General features: G+C 41.7%; 1 protein-coding gene across 1 annotated transcript in view; it reads left to right on the top strand.

Moving 5' to 3' along the window:
• Window positions 1–22,225, top strand: part of LOC144678744 (cullin-1) — a 129,588-nt gene that overhangs the window by 88,071 nt on the left and 19,292 nt on the right. The window contains exons 9-16 of the mRNA XM_078538607.1: window positions 6,219–6,349; window positions 9,490–9,597; window positions 11,164–11,270; window positions 13,416–13,464; window positions 18,234–18,365; window positions 18,932–19,049; window positions 19,509–19,585; window positions 19,699–19,830. Coding sequence (XP_078394733.1) covers window positions 6,219–6,349; window positions 9,490–9,597; window positions 11,164–11,270; window positions 13,416–13,464; window positions 18,234–18,365; window positions 18,932–19,049; window positions 19,509–19,585; window positions 19,699–19,830 — 854 coding nt within the window. The remainder of the gene's footprint in view (window positions 1–6,218; window positions 6,350–9,489; window positions 9,598–11,163; window positions 11,271–13,415; window positions 13,465–18,233; window positions 18,366–18,931; window positions 19,050–19,508; window positions 19,586–19,698; window positions 19,831–22,225) is intronic.

Genomic DNA, 22,225 nt, shown 5'->3' on the forward strand with positions numbered 1-22,225 from the left:
AGCCAGCCCCACCTTAAAGCTGCTGAGAGCACTTAGGCACCTGCCCACTACATTCTGGCAGCAATGACCAGCACTGTCAAGGTGCAGGCAACTGTAATGTTTCCAGGGAATGTGAGGCTGGACCATCACTATGGTCTGAAGGCCGCACAGGGAAGAGGCCCTGAACTGTGACACCTGCCTTTTATTTTTTGCAGAAAGGTTTCACATCTGAGTGAGAATATTACACATCAGAACTAGGAACCACAGGCAGGGTGACATTGAGGAGTTTATTGACAATAGTGAACAGTATGTACAAGTGATCAACACCCGTGGCCAGGCTGTGCAGCTACTTTAACCTAACATTCCTAACCTTGCCGCTATGTCTGGGTGCTCCTGGGACACCTACAGCAAAGGTGGAGGCAGCCTGCTGACTGTGACACCCTACCTGTGATGACTTTGGCGGGTGTCCTCTGGAGGGCCGAGACTTGGAGGGCCCCGGCCTGCTGTGTGGCAGTGGCACCCTCCTCGGCCTGTGAAGTTAGACCTGCGGAGGTCGCACTTAGGGGAGTCAGATCAGCCAGTCACTCCCAAAGTCACCTGGTTGGATGACCCCGGAGTGTGCACCTCCTGATCCTCCTCCCTACAAGAGACTGAGGGCCCCTGGTTGACTTGGAGTGGAAAGCGTAGTTGGAGTGAGATCGAACTGTCCAGCATCCCCCTCATGTACACACTGTTGGAGGCCAACTATGACACCAACGCAGCAGTGCAGGAGTAACGTCCTGGACCAAGGTGCCCATGGCAGCTGCCATCCTGCCAGTGGTGACCTTGGTGTGTTGCAATGCCGGCGCTATCAGCTCAGCCTGAAGACGGATGGACTCCTCCATCTTGCCTTGCAATCTAAGGAGTGCAGTGGACATCCCTTCCTGTTGTTCCCTGGCTTGGCCTTTGCAGCTGCAGCAACTGTGACATGACCAAGTCCAGAGGCTCGTCATTTGATTCGGACTCAGCAACATTCTGGCTTCCAGCAACCCTCCGAGTGCCAGGAACCTGGGAAGTCCCTGCCTCCGCCTGCTGTGGATCAGAAAGTGCGATGTGCTCACCAGATTGTGATCCCTAGGCTACTCTAAAGCTAGGTCCCACCGAGGTGCGTCTCTCTGTGCTGGTGGAGGGTGTGGTTGAGCGCTGTGACGGGACTTCAGGGAGGGTGCCTTCGGATTCTTCTTCAGAAGTTTCTTCGGAGCTTGATTGGAGGCCCTGGGTCATGGACTCTGTCGGCTGTTTGGCAGATGTGTTTGCGAAAGCAAGGGGAGATAATTAGTGCATGGCAGTGGCCTGGTTTTCTGATGAATGCTGCACTGCCGGGTCCTCATTTAGCAGAGCAGCGCCGACCTCACTATCAGCACAGGATCAGTCCTGGTCATCGCCGGCCAGCTGGATGGCTCTGTTTTTGAATTCTGTCAGAACTTTGATTTCTAGCATCCCTCCACCTGTCTGCGACATTTTCCTTCTGTTGTGAGCCAGTTTGTCCTGGGATAGAGACGGGGAGAGTGTATCAGGATGCCTACTGGGCCAGATGATAAGTCTGCCTGGCCGGTGTGAGTGGTCCCATGGACGGGATGAGGACAATGACGGTGTATATGAAAGAGTGAATGGTGATGTCCCTTGCACTAGCAGTGAGGGACCTGTGAGTGTGAGATGGGTTTGTGAGTGAGAGAGTTGAGAGTGATGAAAAGAGTGACTCACCCTGGCGCAACGGAGGAGATCATTCATCCTTTTGCGGCACTTGGTGGCTGTCCTCCTCTGCAGGGCGTTCGCGCTGACCACCGCTGTCACTGCCTCCCAAGCAGGGTTGGTGACATTGCTACCTATCCTACGGCCAGAATGGGGTAGAGCACATCCCGGTGCGCCTCCACAGCATCCAGCAGTCACTTGAGGGACCCATCGTTGAAGTTGGGATCCCCAGCCCTTTTGCCTTTGCTGGCCATGTCTCCCAGGCAGCGGTGGTGAGCTGGCGGCGATGAGCGCTTTGCGGGCTGCTGCCTTTTAAAGATGGCGGCTGGCGTGATGCAACAGTGGGGTGATGGCGAGTGGGCGAATGAGACCCCGCTCGTCATGGAAACAACGTGTTTCACGGGAGTGAATAAATAATGGGCGGGCTCAGGAAGATACGGCATTAGAACCCACCATTTTTGTCAGCGGTTAGGACTCCATTTTACCTGCCTGCTACTGCACTTAGTGCAAATCTGGGAAAATTCTGCCCACATAATCTAATCAAGCAGAGTCAGCATGGCTTCATGAAGGGGAAATCATGCCTGACACATTTATTGGAGTTCTTTGAGGAGGTAACAAGCAGGATAGATAAAGGGGAACCAGTAGATGTAATATATTTGAATTTCCAAAAGGCGTTCGATATGGTACCGCACATAAGGCTACTTAATAAGATAAGAGCCCATGGTGTTGAGGGTAGTATATTAACATGGATAGAGGATTGGCTAACTAATACAAGACAGAGAGTTGGGGAATGGGGGGCATTTTCACGATGGCAACCTGTACCTAGTGGAGTGCCACAGGGATCAGTGCTGGGGCCACAATTATTTGCAATATATATTAATGACTTGGATGAGGAAAGTGAATGTACTATCACCAAGTTTGTGGATGACACAAAAATAGGTGGGAAGGCAAGTGGTGAAGATGACACAAGGAGTCTACAGAGGGATATAGATAGGTTAAGTGATTAGGTAAAAACTTGGTAGATGGAATGTAAGAGGCGAGAATGTGAGGTTAAACATTTTGGCAGGAAGAATAGAGGCTGAATATTATTTAAATGGAGAAAGGCTGCAGCACAGAGGAATTTGGGAGTCCTTGTGCATGAATCCCAAAAAGCTAACATACCAGTTCAACTGGTAATAGGGAAGGCAAATGAGATGTTGGCCTTTATTTCAAAGGGAATGGAGTATCAAAATGGGGTAGTCTTGCTAAAACTATACAAGGCATCAGTTAGACCACACCTGGAATACTGTGAACAATTTTGGTCCTCATATCTAAGGAAGGATATACTGGCATTGGAGGCAATCCAGAGAAGGTTCACTCGGTTGATCCTGGGTATGGAGGGATTTTCTTATGAAGAGAGGTTGAGTAGGTTAGGCCTGTACTTATTGGAGTTTAGAAGAATGAGAGGTGACCTTATTGAAACATATAAAATTCTTAGCGGGGCTTGACAGGGTAGATGCTGAGAGGTTGTTTTCCCTTGTGGGAGAGTCTAGGACCAGAGGGCATAATCTCAGAGTAAGGGGGTGCCCGTTTAAAACAGAGATGAGGAGGAATTTCTTCTCTGAGGGTAGTCAATCTGTGGAATTCTTTACTGCAGAAGGTTGTAGAGGCTGGGTTGTTAAGTATATTTAAGGCTGAGGCAGACAGATTTTTAATCAGTAAGGGAATCAAGGGTTATGGGGAAAAGGCAGGAAAGTGGAGTTGAGGATTATCATAGCCATGATCTCATCAAATGGCAGAGTAGATTCGATGGGCTGAATGGCCTACTTCTGCTCCTCCGTCTTATGTCTTATAGAAACAGTTCACGTTTCAAGTCTGTATGACTTTTCAGAGTCTTCTTCAGACTCGAAACGTTAATTCAGTTTCTCTCTCCACAGATGCTGTCAGACCTGAGTTTTTCCAACATTTTCTGTTTTTATATACAAGTTCATGGTGTTGGGAGTAATATTAGCATGGATAGAAGATTGGCTAACCAAAAGAAAGCAGTGTTTGAATTTTCAAGTTAACAAACCATAACGATTGGAATGCCACAATGATCAGTGCTGGGGCCTCAACTATTTACAGTGTATATTAATAATTTGGAAATAGGAACTGACTATATTGTAGCCAAAATTTTCTGACAATACAAAGATAGGTAGAAAAGCAAGTTGAGGATTCAAAGAGTCTGTGAAGGGATATAGATAGGTTAAGAGAGTGGGCAAATCTTTTGCAGATGGAATATAATGTGGGAAAATGCGAACTTGTTTACTTTAGCAGGAAGAATAGAAAAGTAGAATATTATTTAAATAGAGAGACACTGCATAAATGCTGCTGTACATAGATGCCTGGGTGTCTTTGTGCATGAATCTCAAAGTTAGCACGCAAGTACAGCAAATCATTCAGAAGGCAACTGGAATGTTGGCCTTTGTTGCATGGGGGATGGAGTATAAAATATAAAAGTGGCGCAGTGTTGCTGCAACTGTACAGAGACCACATCTGGAATACTGTGTACTGCTTTGGCCTCCTTAAGAAGGGGTATAGACTTGCATTGGAGGTAGTTCAGAGCAGGCTCAATAGGTTAATTCCTGAAATAAAGGCATTGTCTTATGAAGAAGGGTTGAACAGGTTGGACCTATACTCTGGAATTTAGAGGGATAAGAGATGATCTTAGTGAAACATTTTAAGATTATGAAGGGGCTTAACCCCAAAGTTGTTTCCCCTGTCTGGGGAATCTGGAACTAGGGGAGAGTTTCAAAATAAGGGGTCTCCCATTTAAGACTGAGATGAGGGGGAATTTCTTCTCTGAGGATCATTATTGGAATTCTGTACCTTGGAGAGCAGTGGAGATTGGGTCATTTAAAATATTCAAGGCTTGAGTTAGACAGATTTTGATCCACAAGAGAGTGGAGGGTTTTGGTGGGGGGGTGCGGGCGCAGGCAGGAAAGTGGAGTTAAGGCTACAATCAGATCAGCCATGATCTTGTTGAATGATGGAGTAGGCTCAAGGAGCTGAATAACCTACTCTTGCTCCCATTTCTTACCTTAAGATGTTATGACTTAAATGTGACATCCTTGTTTGAGATAGTAAGGATATATCTAATAACTACAGGCTGGTTAGCTTAACATCCATTGTGAGTAAGGTTTTAGAAATAATCGGCAAAAATTACCACTCAATTCAAGAGGTTTGAGTTAATTAAAGAGAGCACAGAATTGTAAAAGGCAGATTATGCTTAATTGAATTTTTTGATGAAATACCAGAAAAGGTTGTTCGAAGGGAATACGGTGTGGGTAACTTTCTCCCTCCTTGATGCATTGCAATGTCTGCAGCTCAACCTTCAGCTCATTAACTCTGAGCCTGCAGGCACTTACTACAGATGTGGTTGCCATTGATTGCAGTGGCATCCAGGAGCTCCCACATGCTGCAGCTGTGATACATCGCCCATCCTGCCATCTTTATTATGTTAATTAAATTTATTTTTCTTAATTTTTTGTTTCTGTCTTCACCTAACTCTCTCACTTACCAAACTCCCAGCTTAACACTGTGACGCTCTATGAAGAAAAAAAGCAAGAAACTAAGAATGGTGCATTAGACCTGTGTTCATTTGGTTCAGCTTGTAGCATTTTCGCTTTGTCAGAATGTTGTGGGTTCAGGAACCACTCCAGGGTTTGAACACAAATCAAGGCTGCCACTCCAGTGTGATACTGAGGGAGTACTGCATTGTTGGAGGTGTCTTTGGATGATATGTCAAACTGAAGCCACGTCAGCCCCCTCAGATGGACGTAGAAGATCCAGTGGCACTATTTTGAAGAAGAGCAGGTAGTTTATCCCTGGTGTCCTCACCAATATTTATCCCACAGTAAACATCACAGAAATCAGTGATCCGGTCACTATCACATTACTGTTTGTGGGAGCTTGCTGTGCGCAAATTAGCTGCTACCTTCCTTACAATATAACACTGACTGCATTTCTTCAAAAACATTTCATTGAATGTAAAGTACATTCACATCCTAATGTTGTGAAAGGTGCAAGTTTTGCTTTCTAGCTTTCAAGTATGGTATCCAAATATTGCCATTGGCGTTTAAATCATTTAATTAAAAGTTGAAACACTCAGTAGTGGAAAAACAAGCATTGTAGAAAAATGAAGCTTCTTTATAACTAGATAATGTGAAACATAGTTACAGGCCTGAATTGAGTGTAAGGGCTACTTAAAAACTTTTAAAATATTTGGTTGTATGCATTTTTCTGTGCGCACTATTTGTTTTCTGTTAATTGCGACCAAGTCTGATGTATAATTTTTTCAATGATAGCTATAGGCCAGTGTATGATTATAGATTTGGGTGTGTATTTTCCATTTTTCTTTTAAGACATTATGATTTTTATTTATTATTCTGAAGAGTAAAATAACATGTCCCAGCTGTTGGATAAGTGAAATATTCAACTCCAATTGTTTTTTTGACATTTTGATCAGATTTGTCTTTTTGGTTTGGCAGATCTGGGTAGGATGTATAACCTCGTTTCTCGAATCCAAGATGGCCTTGGGGAACTGAAGAAGCTTCTAGAAACACACATTCATAACCAGGGTTTGGCTGCCATTGAGAAGTGTGGAGAAGCTGCTCTAAATGTGAGTTGTAGAATGTTGATCAGCAAAAAGTTAACCTGCAAAACCCCTGGTTACCTTGTCCTCTGACCCATTATCTTTGTTTTACCAATGTTGCTGACATCTGCGATTACCTATACCTTTCATGCTTTTAGAAACTTTCATTACTTTCCAAGTTTCTCTCATTTTCCTCCCTTAGCCACCTCCCACTCCACCCACATGCACCCCTTACACCACCATCCTTTCTGGGGATAGAGAATTTTGGTTTCTTAGACACCCTTTAATGATGTGTGTGGGAAGAAAAGAACACCAAAAAGTACAGTTTAAAATGGTGATAATGCCTCTAATTAAATTTGGTTGAGTCTGGCTTATCTGCTGTGAGTTTTAAAACTTATAAGTTTCTTCAAATTACGGTACCAAGGCATGTCATCTTGCTGAAAATTTTGAGTTTTTTTCTTGTGATTGTCAGATTTTTTTTTTGCTTGGTGTAGTTATCCATTTTTTGAGGAGAAACTAAATTAAATTGCTTCTGTCATGAAGCCTACACCATTTCCAATCAGAATTCTTCTGGTGAGAGACAAAAGGCTTTTGGCCCTGACAACATCCCAGCTGTACCACTAAAGGCTTGTGTCGCAGAACTAGCTGCACTCTTAGCCATGCTGTTCCAGTACAGCAGCAACGCTGGCAATCACCCGACAATATGGAAAATTGATACTTTGTGCCCTGTCAACAAAAAGCAGGACAAATCCATTCCAGCCAATTACACTCCATCAATCTACTCTCAATCATCAACAAAATGATGAAAGTGTTGTTGATATTGCTGTCAAGTGGCATTTACTTAGCAGTAACCTACTTATGCTCATTTTGGCTTCTGTCGGGGCACCTCAGCTCCATACCTCAATTTAAGACATTGTCCGAACATGAACAAAAGAGCTGCATATGAGAGGGAGGTGAGAGTGACTCTCCTTGACATGAAGGCAACATTTGACAGAGTCTGGTATCAAGGAGCCCGAGCAAAACTGAAGTCAGTGGGAATCAGGGCAAATACTCGCTACTGGCTGGAATGGCTCCTAGCACAAAGGAAGATGGTGGTGGTTATTGGAGGTCAAACATTTCAGCCTAGGATATCGCTGCAGGAGTTCCTCAGGGTAGTGTCCTAGGCCCAGTCGTTTTCAGCTGCTTCATCAGTGACCTTCCCTCCATAAAGTCTGAAGTGTGGATGTTTGCTGATGATTACAGTGTTCACAGCTTCTTGTATACTGAATCAGTCCTTGCCCACATGCAGCATGACCTGGACAACGTTCAGGCTTAGGCTAATAAGTGGCAAGTAATATTCACACCATGCAAGTGCCAAACAATGACCATCTCCAATAAGAGAGAATTTAACCATCTCCCCATGATATTAAGGGCATGACCATTGCTGAATCCCTGAACATCTAGGGGTTACAATTGACCTGAAAATTCACTGGACCAGCCATATAAATACTGTGGCTACAGGAGCAGGTCAGAGGCTGGGAATTCTGCAGTGAGGAATTCACCTCCTGATTCCCCAAAGTCTGTCCTACAGTGCAGTGGTTCAAAAAGGAAGTTCACCGGCCTCTCGTGGGCAATTTGGGATGGGCAACAATTGCTGGCCTTGCCAGCAATACTCATAACATGAAATTTTTTAAAAAGTCAGATGTGATGAAATACTCTCAAATCGCCTGGATGTGCAACACTCAAGGAGCTCAACACCGTCCAGGACAAAGCAGCCTTCTTGATCGGCACTCCATCAACCACCTTAAGCATTCACTCCTCCTACCACCAACATACAGTGGTAGCAGTGTATGCTCTATACAAGATGGGTGCACTGTAGCAAATCGTCAAGCCTCCTTTGATAAAACTTTCCAGACCTAAATCCTTGACCACCTGGGAAAACAAGGGCAGCAGAAACGTTGAAACACCACCACCTGCAAGTTCCCCTCCAAGTCCCGCACAGCCCTGATGTGAAACTATATCGCCGCTCCTTCACTGTTGCTGGATCAAAAGCCTGGAATTCCCTTCCCAACAGTACTCTAGGTGTATCTACACATATGAATTGCAGTGGTTCATCACCTCAAGGGCAATTATGGATGGGCAACTAATGGTACCCTTGGCAGTGATGCACACGTTCCAAGAACAGATAAAAAAGACCATGAACTATAACAAACTAAACACCTAAGTTTCAGTAATTTAGTTTTGAATTGCAGCAGAAAATCTGCCTGCAAAATAACCAAATTTAGGTTTGCTTGGCATAAATTATGAAAGATGTGAACGTTGAAGACTTTTGCTGGTTAAATACAAAGCCTGGGTCTTGTTATCACATTTCAACAACATGTTCACACTTGCAGCATGATCATTATGTTCACACTTCCAAATTGATGTTAAGGGAACCATTGCAGTTTAACATTTACGATGTTAAAACATAGGGATTAACTTTACAGGACTTGGGTTTGCAATATTCTTATTCAGTGAAGTAAACTAAACAGTTTGGATCCATGGTCATTGTCCTATACGTTTTTTTTTAAATAAACATTTTCGGTCCAGTTTGTTTCAGTATGAGTCACAAAACAATGGAAATTTTAATTGAACCATTCTAAACAAAAGCTGCAAGTGTAGTTGGCATGTATCACTATACTGATGCTGCCAAACTGCTTTGGCAGCCAGGTTTAGAAAAGAGCTGATTCGATGGTGGAAATGTGTATTACAAGTGGTAACGTTTTGCACACATTTGAATTAATTTGCTCATACGTGTTAATTGTGTTTGTGCGCAGTGGCGACAGCGCATGGAACTGTCAGCGTATATTAAAATCAAATTTCCCATTCTTTGGGGCGACTGGAAAGTGGGACTGGGCCAGGAGCAGGTGAGTGTGCTCCCCCAGATTGAGCTACAATACCACTCACTGAAATTACTTCTGTGTAGGACGATGCGCTGCCAACCTCCCACCACCCCCACCACTTTCAATCTCCAAGCCGTAACCTAGGCTTCTGGACTTGTACACGAGTATGTCTTGAGACCATCCAAATAAACTGAGTTTTGTTTTAAAGCTATTATTCATCAATAAGTAAGTTTCATTCTTCACATTTATAAAATGAATATGTTTAATGTATTCATATCTTTTGTTCCTTTTCTTTGTTTGACCCAGGACCCCAAAATGTATGTACAGACAATTCTGGATGTTCATAAGAAGTATAATGCATTAGTGATGTCAGCATTCAACAATGATGCTGGTTTTGTGGCTGCTTTGGATAAGGTAAGGTGTTATGGTGTAGCAGTGATTTAACTAATTCTTAATAGCTTGTATTCACAATTACAGCTTAGCAAGTAAATAAACGCAAATTTTGGACAGTGGAGGGAAACATGCTAGAAAGCACCAATCAACAACAAAAAAGTTTAAAACAAAAAAATAAATTGCTAGATGGTGTGTTTCCTTTCTCCAGCTCCTGGTCCCCTTGATAAATTGAAGAGAGCCCTGATAATGCCCAGTGGGTGGAATTTTTTTGATCCCACTAGGTTCACTTGGCTTTTTTTCATTCCTGCAACTTTATAAATTGGGTAAAGTGACTGCTCTTGCCTATTATCAATTGTAATGGGAGAACAAGTTTGTAGTGTTTAACAGCTTATCAGTGCTATCCTGTCAAAGCCTCCAGTGGCAAAGATTAAAACTCTCAAAGCTTCAGTGGTGACTCCATCCGAATAATAATCCACTGACTAATTTTAATTGGGGTATGAGTGCGCTAAATAATCTGTATCATCGGGTTGCTAGGAAGAGACCTGGTGGTTTGCAGCCCATAAACTCTGCCTTTTAGGCATTTGGTTACAGGTGAAAGTTGTGTTGTGCAAAAAATTTCATTCTTTCACAGAAAAAAGGTATGAAGGTGTTGCCCTTTGCAAGCATAGCAGTTGTGTGTTTGAAACAGATGTGCAATGCAAAATGTCTGATGTGAAGTGTCCTATGTGGTGGATTGTAAGGATGCAATGGCATGAAAGCTTCCTGCCATGGTAACCTTCACTTAGGAAGAATCATTCCTTTCCAGATATTGTTTGCAGGTTACGCTTTAGCAGATGGTTACAACTCTGACAGCCTTCCTGGTGAAATAGTGACATGTGCAGGTAGGTTTGGTGGGATCTCTAAGCAAGGTCCTGGTGTAGGATTAGTTGACCAACTGCTGTACTCTACCTGTATTAGTCTGTTGTTGGTTCCCCATGACACAGCACTTTTTCACAAAAGGTAGTGGAAATCTGGAACTTGCATGCTCAAAAGGCCATCGATGCTGGGACAATTGAAATTTTCAAGACTCAGATCAATAGAATTTTGTTAAGTAAGGTTTTTGAAGGATATGAAACCAACATAGTTAAATGCAGTTGAGGCACAGATTCAGATATGACATAGTTGAATGGTGGAACAGGCTCAAGGGGCTGAAAGGCTCACTCCTGTCCCTGTGTAACCTGAACAGCAAAGTCTGTTAGGTAGCATAAGAGGCTGTTAAAATATTCTGTTAATATGTAATTGAGTTTTCTCATTAATGAGTTAGAATAGAATGAGCATCAAAATTATTGTGCTAGGATGGGAAATTCTATAATTGTAATTTTAGTACACTACGAAAATGGGAAAACTTAACTGATTTCAGAAGAATTGTTAAATTTGTGGAAAGATTGTATTAGGACTTAATTGGAATTCAGTAGAAATGATAAATGTCAAGATTTAAAATTGTTTTTTTTAACGTGGTAATGCGTTACTTGGTAATGCTTAATTGAAAGTGTGAAGACCTAATAGCTCTTTTAATAGTATTGAAAAATGTTACTTGCTTTTATGCAGGCATGTGGCCGTTTCATAAATAATAATGCAGTGACGAAAATGGCTCAGTCGTCAAGTAAATCTCCAGAACTCTTGGCACGATACTGTGACTCACTACTGAAGAAAAGGTAAGATCGTGGGAAAATGATATATAAGTGCAACATCTTTTCCAAGCCAGAAATTGAATTCATTATTGCCCACAAGTTGAACAGTAAGAAAAAGTAATAAAAACAGCAACTGTTAGAAACATACAGCAGGTCAGGCAGCATCTGTGGAGGTAAAAACAGAGTTGACATTTCAAGTTGATGACCTTCCTTCAGAACTGTTCAATCAGTCCTGTTTCTTTGCTCTTCCCCTGTCGCCCTGCAAGTTTATTTCCCTCAAGTCCCTATCCAATTTCCTTTTAAATTCATTGATCATCTCAATTTCCACCACGTGCTCAGGCAGCGAGTTCCATGTCATTCTCACTTGCTGCATTAAAAAAGTCCTTCCTTGCGTTCTCCTGTACCTCTCAAAACCTTCAATCTATGTTCCCTAGTCCTTAAACCATCAGCTAATGGGAAAAGCGTTTCTTTGTTTATCTTATGTAAACCTCATACAGTCTACCAGATCTCCCCTCAACCTCCTTTGCTCCAAGGAGATCAGTCCCAGCTTCTCCAACCTAACCTTGTAGCTAAATACCTTCTTCCCTGGAACTATTCTGGTAAATCTCCTCTGCACTCTCCTAAAGGATCTTCACATCCTTTCCTAGAGTGTGGTGTCAGAACTGGATGCAATTGCAATATTCTAGTTGTGGCCTAACTAAAACTTTATAAATGTTCACCATAACTTCCCTGCTTTTGTACTCGTGCCTTTGTTTACAAAGCCCTTTTCTCTCACTATCTCCTGTGACCTTTGAAGATCTGCACTCTGGAAACTGCAGGCCACTCTGTCCCTGTATGTTCTTTAGAACTATGCCATTAATTCTGTATTGCTTCTGCCAAAATGCATCACCTCGTGCTTCTCTGTATTAAATTCCAGCTTCTTATCTGCCCATTCTGTGGCCTATCAAGGCCTTGTTGCAGTTGATTGACTTTTCATGGAAGATGATACCATCAATCTGAAAGGTTAACACTGTTTCTCTTGGACCTGCAGGATGTTTCCAGCATTTTCTGGTATTATTTTGCATTCCCAGCCTTTGCGGTATTTTGCTTTGGTATCAACCTCACTGTTTACCATACCTCCAAGTTTGGTAGTATTAGCAAATTATGAAATTTTGCTCTGTATTCCTATGTCCAAGTCATTTATTTATATCCTTTCAGGCAATGCATTCCAGATCATAAAACTCTGCATTTATTTAAAAACAAAGAATCCTTGGCTGCCAGCTGGCATTTTACCAATCATCTTAAATCTGTCTCCTTTGGTTACCTGACCCTCTTGCCAGTGGAAGCAGTATATCCCTATCTACTCTTATTAAAACCCCATATCATTTGAACTATTAAATCTCTGCCTAGCCTCCTTATCCTCTAGTGAGGACGATCCCAGCGCCGCTCGTCCCCCCACATAACTGAAGGCCCTTATGTCTGGTAACATTCTGTTAAATCTTCTCTACACCCTCACCATGGCCTTGACATCCTTCCCAAAGCATGGTGTCAAGAATTGGACTTGACAGTACAGTTGATGTATAACCAGTGATTTATAAAGCCTAAGCATATCTTTGCTTTTGTACTCTTTACCTCTGTTTATAAAGCCAAGGACCTTTTATATTATTTGAATAGTGCCATGGGATCCTTTACATCCACCTGAGTTTGTGTTTAAGTTCTTAGTTAACGAGGCATGTTGAGTTCAATAGATCTAAATTCCAGTCTGTGAGTTGAGGATGCATGGGGAGCCATTATTTTAGCTGTGAACAACAGCATAAACAAGATTGTCAGCCTGCAAGGAGCAGGGTAGCAAAATGAAGGATTAGTGATAACTTCTTTTCGTGGGTGATTCTTCATAAAGTTCTGATTTATTAAATAACTTCCCCTGAGTAAAATTCTGATATTGCAATATAGTAAGAGTATTATTACTTCAATAATTAGTAGACTTCCTGCTCCTTGGGAATGCAAGAATGTAGTGCAACATTGATTTTTGCAGTATTTTTAGAGTACTAACTTTTCTTTATTTAAGCATACTTTAATGCTGCCCCAATGTTATATAAAATGGATAAGTAATACTGAAAAACTGTGGTGTTACCTTCTGTGTGTGTGTACAGATTAATTATAATGAACATTTTAATTTGTGCTCTATAGCTCCAAGAATCCAGAAGAAGCTGAGCTTGAGGATACACTTAATCAAGTGGTGAGTATTGCAAAACAGTTGCTATGTTATAAAGACTCATTTGTCTGGGATAGAATTGGTTAATTTTGACTTCTTAAGAGGTTGCTTTATTTTCGGAAGCGATGCAGCAGTTTGAAACTATTCATATAACTTGTAAGGAAAGTCAATGTTTAAAAAATCTTCATTATTCCCTTTTACACAATATCTGATAGATCATCATTGATTAGAATACCTGACCTGCATGCAGATAACACTCTGTTCAGACAGATAGGTGGCAAATAACAATTGCACTACAAAAATGCTAGGTAGTGACTATATCCAACAAGAGAGCGTCTAACCACTTTCCCTTGATCTTCAATGGCCTACCATCACAAATCCCCCAACATAATCATTCTGGATGTCACCATTGACCAGAAACTCAACTGAACCAGACTCTCAAATGCCATAGCTATTAGAACAGGTCAGAGAATGAGTATTCTGCAATAAATGGCTCATACCTGACTCTCCAAAGCCTCGCTACCATCTAAAAACCACAAGTTAGGAGTTGGATGGTACACTTTCCAATTACCTGGATAGGTGTGGCTGCAGCAGCTCTCAAGAAGCTCGGCACCATTCAGGGCAAAGCAATCTTCTTGATTGACGACCCATTTGTCAACATAAACATCTACTTCCCCCTTCATGGGCAGATTGGCTGAAGGTTGTGCTTTCAACAAGATCATGACTGAACTTCTACATCAATTTCCTGGAGTAATAGTTAAGTATGACCCAATTCTTCTTGGTGCTAACCATGAAAAGTTCTGTTTCTGAAAGGAACCAGATTTGCATTGGACTCCAGCCATAGCTTCGGAGTTTTTGGCCGGCCAAAAATCAGGTTGGAACCTAGGGTAGCCCTGGATTGGGATTTGGACTCAATGTCCCTTTTGGAGGGAAGTGGAGAGTAGAGGAACACCTAAAGTTTTCAAGGGAGTGATACGCTTTTCTTCACCTGCCTCTGTGCCCCAGACTTTGTCAGTGGTGACATCCAGAATGCTTATGTTGGGGGATTTGTGATGGTAGGCCATTGAAGATCAAGGGAAAGTGGTTAGACGCTCTTCAGTCCCAGATGCACCTAAACCTCTCAAAATTATCTAAGCTATTGGACCTCCTGTATATTTTGGTAGAAATTAGGGCATGCTTGTTGGCATTGAGGTTAGGGTTTAAGGTAGCCATAGCTTCGGAGTTTTTGGCCGGCCAAATGGACCTAATGTCCCTTTTGGAGGGAAGTGGAGAGTAGAGGGAACACCTAAAGTTTTCAAGGGAGTGATACGCTTTTCTCCGCCTGCCTCTGTGCCCCAGACTTTCTGGCCTCTTCAGTCCCAGATGCACCTAAACTTCTCAAAGTTATCTAAACTATTGGACCTCCTGTATATTTTGGTAGAAATTAGGGCATGCTTGTTGGCATTGAGGTTAGGGTTTAAGGTAGCCATAGCTTCGGAGTTTTTGGCCGGCCAAAAATCAGGTTGGAACCTAGGGTAGCCCTGGATTGGGATTTGGACCCAATGTCCCTTTTGGAGGGAAGTGGAGAGTAGAGGAACACCTAAAATTTTCAAGGGAGTGATACGTTTATATTTTGGTAGAAATTAGGGCATGCTTGTTGGCATTGAGGTTAGGGTTTAAGGTAACCCTAACCCTAACTCTAATGCATTGTCTTAGAGAACTTCAGTGAAGCTTTTCACCCTTCAGTGATGGACACTGTCCTGGCATCCATAAAGTCACATTTTAAAAGCAAAGACTGATGGTCAGTTGTGATTTGTTATACAGGGCAAGGTCAGTCACTTTCAAATGTTACAGTTCAAGGTTGTATTAATTGGAGTGTCTCAAACTTGTTCAGTTAATTGTCATTATGGCTTTTTGAGTGTCTGTGGAAAATCCATAGAAGAAATGCTCTGATTTGGAGACTCAAAGTAGTGACCCATAGTATCAAGGGCTGTAATATCAGTAGCATTCAACAATCCTCATCTTGGTCTCATAAACAAATGTGTCCATTTTGTTTTGTCAGCATGAATGTTGTACACTTAAAATAATCAAATGTTTATCTCTTTATGCCACGTAAAAGCATTTCCTTTATCCAGAGGGAGAAAGGAGTCACTCCAGAAATTCTTGCCAGTGTTCACTTGTAAATAAATAAAGAGAGAAACATTGCATAGGAATACATAGGATGTACGGCACAGAAACAGGCCATTGAGCCCAACAAGTCCATGCCAGCACTTATGCTCCACCCAAGCCTCTTCCCATCTTTCCTCATCTAACTCTTATCATTGTAACCCTCTATTCCCTTCTCCCTCGTATGCGCTTGTCTAGTTTCCCTCAAATATTTGATTAAACCGATCCCCGTGGTAGCCAGTTCCATATTCTCGGCACTCTTTGGGTAAAAAAGTTTCTTCTGAATTCCCTAGCATAACTTCCCTATTTTTCAATTCCACTCCTCTAGAAATAAAGCCGAGTGCTTAGTTTGTGACTTTGTAGCGGTTTGTTACAACTGAGCGGCATTTAGAGGGCATTTAAGAGTCAACAACTGCTGTGGGCCTGGAGTCACATGTAGGCCAGACCAGGTAACGGCGACAGATTTCCTTCCCTAAAGGACATTAGTGAAACAGATGGGTTTTTACAACAATTGTTCCTTGGTCATCATCAGACTTTTAATTCCAGGTATTTATTGAATTCAAATTCCACCATCTGCCATGGCGGGATTCGAACCCAAATTCCCAGAGCATTGCCCTGGGTCTCTGGATTACTAGTCCAGAGCCATTTAGATACTGAAGCAGTCCGTGTCCAAACGCAGCAAAACCTGAACAACGTCCAGGCTTGGGCTGACAATGGCAAGTAACATTTGCGCCACACAATAGCCAGGCAATGACCATCTCCAACAAGAGAGAATCCAACCATCGCCCCTTGATGTTCAATGGCATTACCATCACTGAATCCCCCACTATCAACATCCTGGGGTTACCATTGACCAGAAGCTGAACTGGGCTAGCCATATAAATATTGTGGATAAAAGGGCAGGTCAGAGGCTAGGAATAATGTGACGAGTAACTCACCACCTGACTCCCCAAAGCCTGTCCACCATCTACAAGGTACAAGTCAGGAGTGAGATGGAATACTCCCCACTTGCCTGGATGAGTGCAGCTCCCACAACATTTAAGAAGCTTGACACCATCTAGGACAAAGCAGCCCACTTGATTGGCACCACATCCACAAACATTCACTCCCTCCACACCGACGCACAGTAGCAGCAGTGTGCACCATCTACAAGATGCACTGCAGGAACTCATCAAGACTCAGGCAGCACCTTCCAAACCCACGACTGCTCTCATCTAGAAGGAAAAGGGTGGCAGATACATGGGAACACCACCACCTGGAAGTTCCCCTCCAAGCCGCACACCATCCTGACTTGGAAATATATCGCTGTTCCTTCACTGTCGCTGGGTCAAAATCCTGGAACTCCCTAACTGCACCGTGGGTGTACCTACCCCGCATGGCGTGCAACAGCTCAAGAAGGCAGCTCACCACTACCTTCTCAAGGACAACTAGGGATGGGCAATAAATGCTGGCCCAGCCAGTGAAGCCCACATCCTGTGGATGATTAAAAAAAAGTTTGCTTTTTCTAATGGCCTTGCTAACCTGTGGCACAACCTTTTGTGATTGATGTATTTGTACTCCAAAATCCCTTTGTCCCTCTATTCCACCTAGATTTGCGCTTCCAAGTAATAAGTAACCTGCCTATTCTTCCTACCAAAATGTAAAACCTTGCATTATCTGTGTTGAACTTCGTTTGCCAATCATTTACCTATTCTGCAAGTTTATTAATGCCCCCCATAATATGTTGCAGTCATCTTCAGTATTGCTGCGCCACCCTGCACCATAAAATATAGTGTCACCCTGCAAATAGAAATTTTTTCTCATTACCGAGTCCACATTGTTAATGTAAGTCAGATTCTCATCATCTGCCACTTTGAAGTGTGAGTTGTGCAGGAAGAAGGTTGGCAAGGTCAGTCCCCAACAGGTACGCTGGGCAGGAAACTTGGCAAGAAAATAAGATGTGCCTTAGGTTGCTGCTCATAATGAAGCAGTACCAATTGCCTCAGTGGGCTCTTCTGCGGATGCCAAGAGGAACACAGAGGAAGGCCATAGGCTTATCTAAGAGGGAGTCAGGATAGCAAAGGGAGGTGATGCCGTAGTGGTATTTTCACTGAACTAGTAATCCAGAAATCCAGGGTAATGCTCTGGGGACCTGGGTTTGAATCCTGCCATGGCAGATGGTGAAATTTGAATTCAATAAAAAATCTGGAATTAAATGTCTAATGATGACCATAAAACCATTGTTTTACTAGCTTACTGGTTCATTAATGCCCTTTAGGGAAGGAATCTGCCGTCCTTACCTGGTCTGGCCTACATGTGACTCCAGATTCAAAACTCTTAAATGACCCCTGAACAAGGGCAATTAAGGATGGACAATAAATGCTGGCCTAGCCAGAGATGCCCACATCCCATGAACAAATAGTTTGACTTGGCTTCACCATTGTTATTCATCTTTTGGTCCCAAATAACCACTGCTGTCTTGGTTTTGAGAAGGGAAGTAATTAACTGTGTTAATGTCATAGGACCTTTTTGCAACATCATTGGACAACTCTCCATCTGTTTAATTTGAATATTTTTGTGCTATTTATTATCCTTGGACATGGTTGGGTAACTACTTTGTACCTGCCTCAATAAATTTAACACCTGTTGATGGATTGTTTAATTTTCAGATGGTGGTGTTTAAGTATATTGAAGACAAAGATGTATTCCAGAAGTTCTATGCCAAGATGTTAGCAAAGAGACTGGTTCATCAGAACAGTGCTAGTGATGATGCAGAAGCCAGTATGATCTCCAAACTAAAGGTCAGTAGGAGTTTATTTAAACTTGGTCTGTAACTTTGCTTTCCATTAATGGTTCCTGCCGTTCTGGCTAAGATTGGCCAACTCAGCAAAGATTGAGATTATGTGCTTTTTTGTATTGTTCTGAAAATCAAATCAATGGAACAGTTTTAGTGATCGTTGGAAGTGACAAGAGGTAAAATAAAGGCTTGCATTTATATAGCACACAGTTTTGTGAGCACCCAAAACACTTCTCAGACTGGGGATTGCTTTGAAGTGTTACAGCAAACTTCATAATTTTTCATACACATGAATAGTGATAGGTTGAAGTTTTCTTTACTGCTGTGTAATCTCTTGACTCAGAGATTTCTCAACGCCACTGTCTGGCACACTTCTAATGTTTCCCTGCCCCCTTTGTTCTCCAGGCTGCTGCATACTTAAGCTCAATTAAATTCTAATTTATTCCAATTAAGTGTTAACAGAATTTCTACAGAATAAGTAGAATTGCCCAGAAAATATTTTTGTTCAACATTAATCAAAGCTCTAGGCTGAAATGCAATCACCTGATGAGATTTTACTTCATATTTCAGCAAGCCTGTGGCTTTGAGTATACCTCTAAACTCCAGCGAATGTTTCAAGATATCGGTGTGAGCAAAGACTTGAATGAACAATTCAAAAAGCATTTGTCTAACTCTGAGCCGCTTGACTGTGAGTATAAATTGTGAATGATCTATCAAATTGAAGGAATCTATGTAAACTTTTATTAGTAATGAAAGGTTATTTAGATATAATCACTACGTCAAATATCTACTGCATATAACCAAAAATTCTGCCTGTTTCATTGTAGGTTTTTTTTTTAAAGGAACAGTGTGACTTCTGGATATGTCTGAAATCCTCACACTCTTGGCTTTATTAGAGGGGTTAACCAATTTGTTTTGAGTGGATTACTGCTTCTTTTATAATGGAGAGAGAAATTTCGGTCAAATATTTTAAGTGTTTGTACATTAACATCCCACCAGCATAATTTCAGGGCCTACATACTTTTTTTTCCTTTTTAATTTGGCTTGTTCTTTTCAAACTTAATGTGGTTTGATGTTTGGATTCAACATACGTATCATAAAAATATGGTTACATTTTGAAAAGGGTTTTTTTTTCCTTCTCCCTCAGTGGATTTCAGTATTCAGGTTTTGAGCTCCGGTTCTTGGCCTTTTCAGCAGTCCTGCACATTTGCACTCCCATCTGAGGTAAATTTGATATATGTTTGCTATTTATTTTAAATCTTGTTACAAATGGTTCGTGAGTAATAATAGAAGTTAATAAAATTCATTGAATAAACATCAGCTTTGTGTTACTGCAGTTGGAACGCAGTTACCAGAGATTCACAGCATTCTATGCCAGTCGCCACAGTGGTCGGAAATTGACGTGGCTCTATCAGTTGTCCAAAGGCGAGCTAGTCACAAACTGCTTCAAAAACAGATATACATTACAGGTGAGATATGTAATGATAAAAAAAAGTCCATCTTCAATAGCTATAATAAGTTGTTGATAACATTTATTTTATATATTGTGTGCATATATGATTTTTTGTGTATATTATATGCACATATTCAGATTATTTAGTGTCAAGGTTTTAAAACTTGAATAAAATCTTTCTAGTTGTTTTGTTTTAAATTAAAGAAAGAAAAAACAATATATATTCAAATGAGGTGCAAAAAGCACATTACCATTAAGTCAGGAAAGCTCTTTATTGAGACAAATGGTTGACACAGCAATCTCCTTTTTGTATCATCAAACTAACATGATAACTTGATGTCAGTGTAATAAATTTTAAATTGTGACAGTTAAATTTTAATGGGATATAAATTATTTGTATGCATGAACAAAAGATATGACAGTATAGGCATGTATATTTTCTCTTGGAAACTATTTTTCATGTGCAATGCAAACAACACGCAAATTTTCTTATGTTGCACATGACTATAATACGACATACCAGTAAGTTTCTATGAGCAATATACCATTTTACCATCAGGTACTTTTCAATCATTGTGTTCCTTTGCATGAATGGTGTACAGTTGGGCTTATTAAACTTAATTTGTTCACATGGATTTCCTGAGGCTTGCATGCTCTGTTATCATATATTGCTCCTATAAACATTGATGCTGATGAAGCAGGTAAGGCATAGGAATGGTAAGTGTTGGTTGGGCTAAAATGCCTACTTAATTACTTTGGATAATGGTAAATTGCCATACCTTTTTCTTAAATAAATCTGCAAACCCACATAAAAGAAACTCTTTGTATTACAGAAAATGTGATTTACTACTTCATTGTCTCTCATTGCAAACGATATCACTATCTGTTGGCATTAGCAGAATTAACTGACAGGAGGTCTTGAATGGATTCTGGCGAGGGTTCTTCTCCAACAGTGTGTAATTGGATATCATTACTCCTTGGGTTCTGTGGCTGCGAAGTTATAGTTTGAGGTTAAATTCCTGCAAGTAAACAACCTGTTATAATGACAGATTAGGAATCTTCCTCACAAGAAGGAAGTGGTTTCTGTCATAGTTTAGCTAAGGATCTGTTGGCAAGGACTTCATTTGCACCTTCCACAAGAATCTTTAGTAACTTGCTCTTTCTCTGTTGAAATCATTGGCATTTTAGTTTCTTTTTTATATTTTCGTTCATGGGGTGTTACTGGCTAGGCCAGCATTTATTGCCCATCTCTTAATTGCCCTTGAGAAGTTGGTGGTGAGCTGCCACCTTAAACCACTGCAGCCCATGTGGTGTTGGTACGCCTACAGTGCTGTTAGGGAAGGAGTTCCCAGGGACAGTGATATATAGTGACACAGTGCCTTCAGTTTCTTGCCATCACGTGGAGTGAATCGAATTGGCTGAAGACTGGTATGCTGGAGACCTCCAGAGGAGGCTGAGATGGATCATGCACTCAGCACTTCTGGCTGAAGATTGTAGGAAATGATGTGCTGGGCTGGGCTCCCCATCACTGTCAGGTATCATTCCTTTTTTGTGACTTTGTAGCAGTTTGATACAACTGCTAGCCCCCCCCCCCCCGAAATGCGCGCACACAGCACATGCACACACCACACACCTTATTTTCTAACCCTCTCTGTCCGTATCCAATCCCTATTTAACCTCCTCCATCCTAAGTTCCATTCTCCTTCACCAACCTTCATCACCTATCCTTCACCAACTGGCTTTCTGGAAAATAACATGGTAGCAGTGATGGTTGAAAGCTAAGAAAAATAATTCCTCAGAAAGCTAAAATTCCGGTAGCCATTGTGGAAAATGGCAGACAGCAAGTGTACATTGTCAGGATATGTTTGCAGATTCTGAACCATATGACCAGTGGAAAAATGAAGTGGATATGTGGACACAGTTTATGTCCCTACCAAAAAGGAAACGAGGTTTGACGTTGGCGTTGTCACTTCCTATAAGAAGTAAAATCGGAAGGCTTTTGTGACCTGATGCCAGTCGTTAGAATTTTTGGATGAAATTTACAAGAAAGTTGATGTATTAAATCCTATGAGCCATGGTCAGACTTTGACAGATTTCAGAAAGCAGATAGGCATTCCATAGAAGAATATATCATGGATCTTATCAGATTGTACAAGAGATTGATAAAATTCAACCTGGGGATCCCTGGATCATTTTTAGCATTTCAGTTGCTTGATGTGTAAGTATATGGATAGGCTCTTGGTTCTAACTGGTGTTCTGTTCTTGAAGAAGGAGCCCCTGTTGGATCAGATGTCTGCTGCCTTAAAAAAAATGTCCTGGTGGAACAGTCATTTCCTTCAACCTTCATGGAACAAATGAGGCATTCTGCAGTGACACACAGAAGAGGGGGCTTAATGATTTCCAGATTTCAG

This window comes from Cetorhinus maximus, chromosome 3, assembly GCF_964194155.1.
Source record: "Cetorhinus maximus chromosome 3, sCetMax3.hap1.1, whole genome shotgun sequence".
NCBI classification, from domain to species: domain Eukaryota; kingdom Metazoa; phylum Chordata; class Chondrichthyes; order Lamniformes; family Cetorhinidae; genus Cetorhinus; species Cetorhinus maximus.